We start from the raw sequence: 10,311 nt of genomic DNA, 5'->3' as shown, positions 1-10,311 counted from the left end.
TGTCTATATTTCTAGTCTTCATTGCAATCACTTTGCCCAGTGTGGAATTAAAAATTAACTGGTGCATAATTCCCTCAGCCACTTCCGAGAGCCAAAAATACTTACCAGCTGCTCTATAATTAGCTGATACAGACTGGAAAAGAATTAATACAGTTTCCTTGAGAGATCAAGGAAAAGGACAGTCATATACTGCAAATTAATCAGATTTCCCAATAGCGTATGGGGTTTTTTTAAATGCAGTATATTTTTCTTCAGGTAAGTATGCAAAGTGCCATGTGTCAGTCAATAGCAGTCACTTCCTCAAAACAATTCTAGTTGATTTACATTTGGAAAAACAGATCTCAATAACCAAAAGCTGTAAGATAATCAGAAATAATTCAGAGAAAACCAGAAATTACTCATGTAGAGTTTTTTTTAATTAGGAAAAAATTGAATCAAGAGATCTAAGAATATGCAAATTCTAAAAAATAAAATGCTTTCAACAATTAAAAAAGAGAGGAATGGTTCAGCGTGATGAAAATGGTTGTAAATCAGGATATCAGAGCATAAAGAAAGAAAATCTTACTTTGTATTTTAGGAAACATTTCCATATTTCCTAATGGCAAAACACATTTAACTGTAGAAACAGATGACAATGGACATTTTGCACCACTTAAAAATCTCTTGGTCAAGTCTTACCTTGCAGAATTACAAGAACAGTGAACTTACTCCTTTGATAACTTTCTAGTTGACGGATTTGTCAAGACAGATTTGGAAGGAAGAGTGAACGGATCATCCAGCCTGAGCATCTCTTTAAAGACACAGAAATGTCAAGCAGTATTTGATGTAAAACATTACCATGAAGAACAGAGGTGTAAGTGTCCAGCTACACATCTTCCCTGGCCCCCACACAAGCTCATTTACTTGCATATGAAGAAAACACATTTTACTCTAAAAGACTAGTTAGCATTTAGCAAGTTAACCTTCTCTCTCAGCCAACTGCCAGAAACTGCAGCAGTGGAATGTGGTTGCTTTTGAAATTAACTGAGTTTCAGAATACATTTCACAGGGAACAGTCCTTGTCTGGCCTATTACCAGTGATTACTTAAGTCATTAAATTGTTGATTCCTATCCTGTCTAGGCATTCAGAGTCTCCATCAATATAGACACATTACAAAAAGATGATAGCTCATCTTTCACAGTAATCAGGATAAAATTTACTTTTCTTGATAAATGCTTTCTTCTTTGCTTTGTATTTATTGGTTTCCCCAGAATGTGGAAGTGCACCCTATATATCCAGCTTCCTTTACAGCACCTGTCACAATAGTTGGGATTTCCTGCAGTATTTAACATCACAGTCACTGGATCAAGACAACAAGCTCAGGCAGCAGCACTGACTCCCCCTTAATTCTCTGTAATTGTTAAAGACAAAGATGGCATTAGCGAGCCAAGCCTTTAAGCCAGGGCATATGCTCAGATACAGAAATAAATACAACTTGAGGGACACTTCTTATCCTACTTATTATTAATGCTTAATCCAGTCAGAATTAATAACAACACAGCAACTTCCAGAGTAAGGCACTCATCTATGCATAAAACTATTTTCTTTATCGAGTTCTTAATTAAAACAAAATAAGATAAACACTGTAATGTTCAGTTTCTGGTGAAGGCACTATGATAGCTTCTATAGAAATTGCAATTACAATACTCTAAAGCTTTCTGATTACCACTGAAAACACTTACTCTACATTGATCGTAAAGAAAAAATAATTAGCAAGAAATATAAAAATGTAGCACATTTAGGGTTTTGTTAAAATGAACACTGAACACAGCTCAAGCAGGAACTCTGGTACATTGGGATGAGCTCTCTTTGAGCTCTAGGCCTGCATCTCAACGTTTGTACCCACCTCAAAAGGGCAACATTACACTTTAGGCACACTTAAGAAGGAGGAAACAAAAGGTTCTGCAGTCTACTGAAAAAGATTAACCACGGCTCTTCACAAACATAGCAAGGACTCAAAACAACCATAAAATCCACAGCCTCCACTTTGTGCTTCACAGCATTTTGCTGCAGCTTATTCACTCAAGCATGAAGCCCAAAAACCTTCTAAAATTAAGTCTGATGGACTGTAAGTTGTTTTACACTGATCTCATGAGCAACAGTCACAAGGAAATAAAAGAAAACTCTCAGGTCCCATTTTAATGTTTGATGTTTAACTTTATACCTCGTCTCCTCTTACTTATCACTACATGAAATCATGTATATAATCCCTTGGAATTTCAACTCGCTCTCCTTCAACGCACATTTCCTTTACATTCAGTAAGGTCAAAAGCAAAGCTGTGTAAGTTTAGAGAAATGTAGCTAGGATTAGGAATAACTAGATTTGAGAGACTTCTATAGGAGTGGATTTTCATTATTAGCCATTTTTTTCTGTATCAACCCTCAAATTTAGCCTACCTGCAAAATACTCATGAAAACTAACAGAGATTTGTGCCACAGAAATGAAACAACTTCCATTTTTTAAGAAAGTATCTTTGAAGATCTTGTTAAGTAATAGGTTAGAAGACTCTAAGTAACAAACTTAAACGTTGTATCATGAATCTGACTAGTTTACAATGGAGATTATTCAGTGATATTGGCTAGAAAATAAAGTGTATTTCAACCATAAAGCAAAGCACATGATGGCCAAAATATTCCTCTATATTTTTTGTACACTAACATTTTTACTATGCAAGAAATAGTGCTGTGGCTTTTTTCTTTTTTTTCCTAATTAACAGGATTCTTGTTCTAATATTCTTCAGAACATTTTTACTAGTAAACTTGATCTACCTCTACCTTCTACCTTTTCAGGAATTGATTCTTAAACACATTTGCTTTACTAAGAAAAAGCATAAAGAGCAACACCATCAACACCCAAATTCTGTAAGCTTAATGGTGCCCAAAGCTACAACAGCGGAGGATGTGATGACAGTCAGCAGCCTGTAACATAAAAAGGGGCAAGAAGTACTGGCCATTTCTATGTGAAAGACTTCTTGACTGTTTGCTTAGCTCTATAATAAAACACCTTTTTTTTTTTAACATGTATCACACAGCACACCATACCAACACCACAAGGCTTCCCTTTCTAGATGTTGTTCTGACAAACAGTTCTTATTTGACAAGATACAAAACCAGAATCACTCAACTAAATTTGGATGTTTTAGGACATCTAAATATTAAATTCTGCACTTAAAACTTATTTTACAAATTGAGGTAGACACTGCAGGAATTTGCATCTACAAAATACTGGGAAAAGTTTCAAGTAGCATATTTCTTTACGTAAGAAAAAGCACAGCATCATTCCTAATGGTACGAAAATTATACAGACTACAGGAGTAACTGGTATTGTCTACCAACCATTTACTAACCCTTCTCCTTTTTCATACTGGCAGACACCGCTATGATGCTCTTGTAAAAAGAACTGTGAGGTGTCAAATAAAAACTGAATAATCTACGAGAAGTTACTTTATTTCTTTTTTTTTTTAAATATACATATACAAGATATTTTATTTCAAAAGCACAAGAACATTATACAAGTTTCAAATTTACATTTTTGCAATTAAAGATACCAGTATGTGCATTATCAAATAACTTCTGTCAGCTTGGATGGAACAGAAATCAGTGGCATAAGCATCTTGCAATCACTAAATACAGATTATACTCACAGTGAACAAAACTGCATAGTAATTTATGAAATGAAAGATGACCACGCTAGTCCATGAATGATATGGGAGCCCATTTGCTAAATTAGTATGTGCAAACGTGCAGAAAGATGCAACTTTCTTCTCCCACTTCTTCAGCTACAAAGAGATTTCTAGAGCTTTAAACAAGCTCACCTGCTCATACCAACTCCTCTTCTTATATACTACAGTTCAGACAGAAAACAAAATAAAGTGATCTCACTGCGTATTTGACAATGGAATTTTTGCATCAGTGAAGTGCGAGATAACTGAAAGTTTTTTTGATAAATGAATTAGTAAATATCAGAGGGAAACAGTAAGAGAATACAGCTTGGTATCAATGAGGCATACATCTGCTAGTATTAATTCAATATTTTTGTTGGTAAGAAGTGTTTTGATGACATAAAAATCATCAGTGCATGCAAGTTTTCATGACAACTGTTCTAAATTCAGTATGTGAAGACTAACAGAATTAATGTTTGTCTTCAAAGAGTTTAATATTCAGGTTTAAAATCCGATAGAATCAAAATAAGGAGAATGGTCTTAATTTAAAGAAACAGAATACCTTAAAAATATACCAAAGCCAACTTTTTGTATCACCAGGGAAGGATTACAGCAAAAGTTTTTAAGAAGTATTTGAAACTAGAACAATATTTGAATTCATTGGTATTCCATTTTTAGATTAGTTATGGTGCTGTTCAGTGCACTTATACACACATACTCAAAAAACTTAAAAAAAAAAACAGGAGAAGAACATTTAAATCTAAATCATTATTTGTGATTCTACCATTTCACATACAATCGTGGCAAAATGAAAAGACATCATACAAAAACATGCTCTCAGACACTAATTTGAAAACTTCCCCTTGAAAGTCTTATTAAAATGGCACAAAAGAATCCAAACAGCAAAGGGGCAGGGAAATTTAGGGTAATGAAAACTTCAGACTTTCACATGGAAATGGTATTTCCTGGGAAAGCATTTTTACCCATCACGTTAAAAATTCTCTCATGTATATTACGGTTGAAATTCAGAAAACAGAACAAACATTTAGAACTAAAGCAAAATAACGTATCATTGAGAGAGAGTTCAATCACAACGTGCTATTAACTGGAGGGCAAAGAAACAGACTTAGTCACCTTTTTTTCCCTTTTCTGGTCTACCTGGCACTGAACCACTGAACATGCTCCCCAAAACACACCATTTCATTTATGCAGGCTCCAAAACATGCTCCAAACAATAGTAACAGAGGATGAAGAGTGGAAAACCCCTCGAATATGAGAAAACTTATTTCTGATTCTAAAACTTTCTGCTTTCGGGACTTTATTTTAGTCCAGTGATAGCTTTGAAGGTCATTTACTTTACTGAAGTCTCTGGCTCTTGTATAACTTGCAGAGCTACACTACAACTACCCAGCAGCAGTATTTTTACATTTGATTCTTGGGGAAAACCTCAGAAAACAAACTGTAAAAAAGTAAAACTAACCACAACCTAGCCAAATACTGTAGCCCTAGACCTCATACAACACTAATAGAGGACAAATTCTTTAGATAAAGTGCAGTTCTGGCAACGCAAAAAGCACAGACTTAATTTTTTGATGCAACAAGCAAGATGGTCATTCCCACCATGCACTTTCTATCCCACACTTCTCATGTGAAGAATTCATTAATGAAAACTCTTCATTAAATCCCAGTGTATAACTGAATGCAGACTATTTCTGTAAAATTTACTCTCTATTGTACCTGTTGCTACAGATGACTAAAGGCCTGGTACCACTTCCACTCCAATATTATCTTGACCTATTTAAAGCTTCACTAAAGCTTGGGAAAAGAACCCAGAGAGAAAGTAAAGGAGGCTTTTCCTTGGCAACACCATTTTGGTATGTTCTCAAGGCATGGAAGAGACAGAAGTGTGGTGTGTGCTCTGAAGCACAGCATTTGGGAAGCCGTCCTCGTGAAGATACATGAAATAAGTACAACTTCTGAAAAAAGTGGAAATATTTCTGGACATGAATGTTCAGTAATAATTACTGAATGTGGTTTTCCTTTTAGAAAGGAGAAAAAAAATACAAGGAAAACATATGACATGAGATTCTGTTTCATTATATCAGTGATACATCCAACCTAGAGAATCCACCAATTGTGTCTGAACTACAGAATTCACTTGAGTAGGTTTTTTTTACTGCCACCCTCCTTTCCTTTTCCAAAGCACTGCCAAAGGTAAGAGTTTCCACTAAAAATCAAGAGACTCAGAGCAGTTGCCAGTTGAATCCAAAGAAGATCTGATTGGTTTCTTGGCTCCTGGCAATCTCCTCTATGATGCAGTGTTGCTGCCATAGCAGATGGAGCTTTCGGTAACGCTCCCGACATAAGTGCAAGGGATTGCCTCTTCTTCATAGAAGGAAAAAAGAATAACCAGTTAGCATATAAAAATAGCAACTGCAAACTGTTCCATTAATAATCTAACATTAACACTAGACTATATTAAATACTCGTATGAACACCAATTTCAACAAGTCTATTGGAAATGTAAAAAAAAATTCTACGTGTGACAAGCAACAATCATCATTTCCAAGATGACATTTCAGCAACAGCAGTTGTTGCATGTTTCTGATGAACAGCATACAAAGTATTCTTCAGAAAAGTAAGGAAGTTTAACAGTACCAAAAATTGCTTTTTCCCATTATAAACTATCCATTCATGACTGGAAACTGCCATCAGGAATTTGAAGTTAACCAAGCTCACCAGGCCAAGACATGTATTAAAGTGCTGTACATGACAGCAGGAAGAACATGTTGTCCAGCGGGTATAAGAAAGAAAGAGATACAAAAATAGAAATATAGAAAGTTAAACATTTACTTACTTTAGACCCGGATCTGTTTCTCCATACTCATCCAAGTAGGGTGCAGGGTATAAGCAGCCCCTGGTTTTACCTTCAATAAGGACGACTTTACATTCCCTGATTCTTAAGGGGAAAAAAAGCTACATTTAAAACACAACTCCAAGCAGATCCTTCACTTTTTAGGTGAGCTATAATTTACATCAAAGCAACGCTTCTTCGTCTCAGATAAAAAGAATTAAGTGCTTTGACAAATTGTGATTTTTGAACTTCAAATATTTCTCTTTACTCTCTAACACATTAAATTCTGGCCAGCTACTTACTTGAGAAACATACAGACTCCAGCTCCACACTGAAGAGCATGAGAAGTACAGGCTCCCAACTCCTCTCCATTCACCAGTTCTTGACAGCAAGTATTCTGGGAACATAACATAGCCCCACAGAATAAACACAATACTGGATGTTTTTGTTCATCATCAGAAGACCGTGGACATCTAAAAGAAGTGTAACCAGAACGTTACAGCAGGAATTACAATGTTAAAAGAAATGTTAACTACGGATAATGTTCCTTAAAAAACAAAATGACCCAGCCAACAAACGAAAAACCCCAATCCACAATCAAACAAAAACCTAAGACAAACTATGTCATAATCATTTCACATATCTGCCTCTTTGGGCTGTGTTTTTACATTGCTTAAAATATTTTATTTGCAAGATATCTGCTTTGAGCAGGAGATTGAATTAGATAATCAGCTGAAGTCCCTTCTGACCTGAATTATCCTATGATTCACTCTTTTTGGCATAAAACAGTACCAATCATCTAGGCTTGTTGCATCCAGTGCAAAAAATAATTTTCAGGCCTATGGCCAAACCAAATTGCACTGGAGAAAAATGACCAGGAGTAAGCTACAGTAATTTTTATATGCTATCTTATCAAACACAAGTGACTTCACTTGCTACTGTTGTGTTTAGATTTAAAGTGAACATGTGCTAGTGTTGGCCAGTATATCTGTAACAGTGCCTTCACTTCTACAAAATAATTTCTGGATTGTTATAACACCAGTTACAGTAACTACAAGAATATAAAAGTCACTAGAAGTGGCAAAACACCTAAGAAGACAACTAAATATGTCACATCTTACCTAAACTGAGAGGCTTGGTTCAGAAGGCAACTGTAGTCTTCAGGAAGCTCTATTAAATGATTTCTTTTCCTAGGATACCTGGGTAAGTGAAAAAGAACTATTATGACAATAACAAAGATCAAAGCAAGTAACTATGAATTCCTGCGAAGCTTTCGGTCCTTTCTGCAAACTTCTGCAGTTCCAGAGCAATTCTTCAGCTTTGGAATCCCAAGTGAGAGGCTCCACATGGGAGCTTCAACATTTCTACAGTCCAGAAAAGGCGTTGAAATTAAATTTCATATGTAACCTACAGGTATGAAGACATTCCATATTTCAGTTAGCTTTTGTTTTTCCTACAGCAGGCTAGATTACTTGCCTAACAATGCTGTACATTCCCAATGGAGAGGGAATGTACACAATACACAATCATTTAAAGATAAATGTACTTTTAGTAGTAGAGCAGGAGGAATAAAATACAAGCTCTTTAACTTGGCCACAACAAGTTCTTTCAACTGTTCTGGGTGAAAAACAGAAGAAAACAACAATAAACTTACCTTATTGCAATGCTTTTCCCCTTCAAACAACTTAACACCATTGGGTCAGCACACCACCTATTTCAAACAAACATTTGCATTTGATAAAAATATACATTCAGGATCACTAACCTAAACTACTAAGTGATAAGTAAACTTAGAACACCGATAAAGCATTGATAGTTTAGCTAAGAACTCACAACAAGAAACAGCTTTTTTTATGCTTTTGCGTCAGGAGAAGACTTTAAGCTTGTATACAAGAGGAAAAACCTATGTGAAAGAACACTTAAAGTTATTACCATGCACATGAAAACACAGGGTTAACAGAGTTAAATGCAAGCAGCCTTCAGACATCTTCAAGTTCTCAAAGTGGGCTACAATACATAGCACCTTTTGGAAAATATGTGCTGAAAGACATAGTGTAAATAACTAACTATCATACGCTCTAATAGGAAAACATTTGTTGTTTTTATTTAACAATCATCACCTAATGGTTATTTTAAAATGGTTTATTGCATGTTGTATGCTTGCTTAGAATGGCCAAATGTGTCTACCAAAGCAATGGTACATATTGGCCAGTTACTGAACAGAGGAATTGGTATGTTTAAGACATCTTTTAAGTTATTTCTACAAAAAAGGAGAAGGGAGAGAACTGTAGCAGATGGTCAATCTAGTATGCTTCATTTAACACATTTCTCAACAATCATCAAATTCAGTCTTCTGAAATAAGTTCTTTGAGAAAACATAAGGGAACTTGCATGATGATTTGGCAACTGTTACTATTACATTAAATATGTAGCCTCCTACTTGAAACCTCTGTTTCTGATTGGAAGTACTGCAACTATTTGCTAACCCTGCCTCTAGTGATCACTTTCCAATGTTCACAAGTACTTAACTTCTGTGTTCTCTTTGAAGCACCATTACATCTTTGAGCAAACACGTAGGAACAAGTAAGAAAAACTTATTTAATAATTTACCTGTGAAAGTTAATTTATTATTTATAAGTAATTCTACATACTACACAAGGAATTGATCATAGTATGTAGGTAATTCTTTAGGTCAACTATATGGACTCTAAGTTGGAAGTCAACAGTTCCATACGTCCCTAAATTGAAAAATCTAGACAACAAAACAGAACAGATGTTAAAAAAACCAACCAAACAACAACACAGCAAAAGCTAGTAAGAGTCAGAGAATTTTGCCAAGAACCAGGAATTATTACAAATGCAGCCAAGTGCTCAAATGGTCACATTAAATACACAGAGATATTCTCCAACACAGTATAGCTGGATTATTCGTAGCTGGGATGGGGGAGAGTGTGTCTCTTTACTTCAGCTTGAGTTTTTGAATGCAGAATTTAACAAATTTTTTTTTTACTGCTGTTTTCGTTCACAAAGTGAAAGAGGGGAGATTTAGGTTAGATATTGGGAAAAAATTCTTTACTGTGAGGTACAAAGCCTTCTCATTTTATAGCTCATGTAATCAGCATTTTTGCTCTAGACAGATTAAAAACAGGCAAATACACAGTAAGTGGCATATCGCACAAGCAAAGGTTTATAATAACTTCTTTCTGACTGTATGGTTTCATATAGGTCTGCAAGCACTAGTCCCTTAAACTATAATTATTTAATACTGGGATTACCATAAAATACAGAACATTTTGTGTTTTTCAGTGCCTTTAAGAGATTCGGTGTACCTATGCACAGCAAACCTTTAGAACTTCAGTACGAATTTGAGCTCAGCTATTTACTAACAAATTTGATCCAGAATTCCCACAGGGAATCACAACAGAAAAACATGGCCTGTCCAGCCCCAGTTAGTACCTTTGAAGCAGTGGATTTACTGTGTCCCAATACTCATGGAAGAGCAGGAACAAATTTGTAGGTAGAGAGAGGTAACTACAAAGTGCCTTGAATTGCCCTTCTTCAGAATCTGTAAAAGAAAAAGAAAACATGTACAACTGTTTAAGTGTTCCAGCACTGCTGAATAATTTACTCAAAACTAGGGATCTTCTGATCCCTTTTCCATTGAATAATATGTATCCTACAGCTTCAGCATAGCTCCTAGCTAGTACTATTGGATGTTACTCCACTGACTTAATGAGAGCTATAGTAATTTGGAT

General features: G+C 35.4%; 1 protein-coding gene across 5 annotated transcripts in view; it reads right to left on the bottom strand.

Annotated features, from left to right (window-relative positions):
* Positions 1-3,471: 3,471 nt before the first annotated feature.
* UBR1 (ubiquitin protein ligase E3 component n-recognin 1) overlaps positions 3,472-10,311 on the bottom strand; it is a 63,839-nt gene continuing 56,999 nt past the window's right edge. For all 5 annotated transcript variants that reach the window (XM_027748618.2, XM_027748633.2, XM_027748626.2 and 2 more), the window contains exons 42-47: positions 10,013-10,121; positions 8,211-8,267; positions 7,678-7,755; positions 6,859-7,029; positions 6,560-6,661; positions 3,472-6,087 (exon numbers count right to left, since the gene is read on the bottom strand). In XM_027748618.2, coding sequence (XP_027604419.2) covers positions 5,946-6,087; positions 6,560-6,661; positions 6,859-7,029; positions 7,678-7,755; positions 8,211-8,267; positions 10,013-10,121 — 659 coding nt within the window. In that variant the 3' untranslated portion in view covers positions 3,472-5,945. The remainder of the gene's footprint in view (positions 6,088-6,559; positions 6,662-6,858; positions 7,030-7,677; positions 7,756-8,210; positions 8,268-10,012; positions 10,122-10,311) is intronic.

This window comes from Pipra filicauda, unplaced genomic scaffold (genome assembly GCF_003945595.2).
Source record: "Pipra filicauda isolate LSUMZ 115617 unplaced genomic scaffold, ASM394559v2 scaffold6_size6359152_pilon, whole genome shotgun sequence".
In the NCBI taxonomy this organism is placed as follows: Eukaryota; Metazoa; Chordata; class Aves; order Passeriformes; family Pipridae; genus Pipra; species Pipra filicauda.
This window is presented reverse-complemented; position numbering and strand designations above follow the sequence as displayed.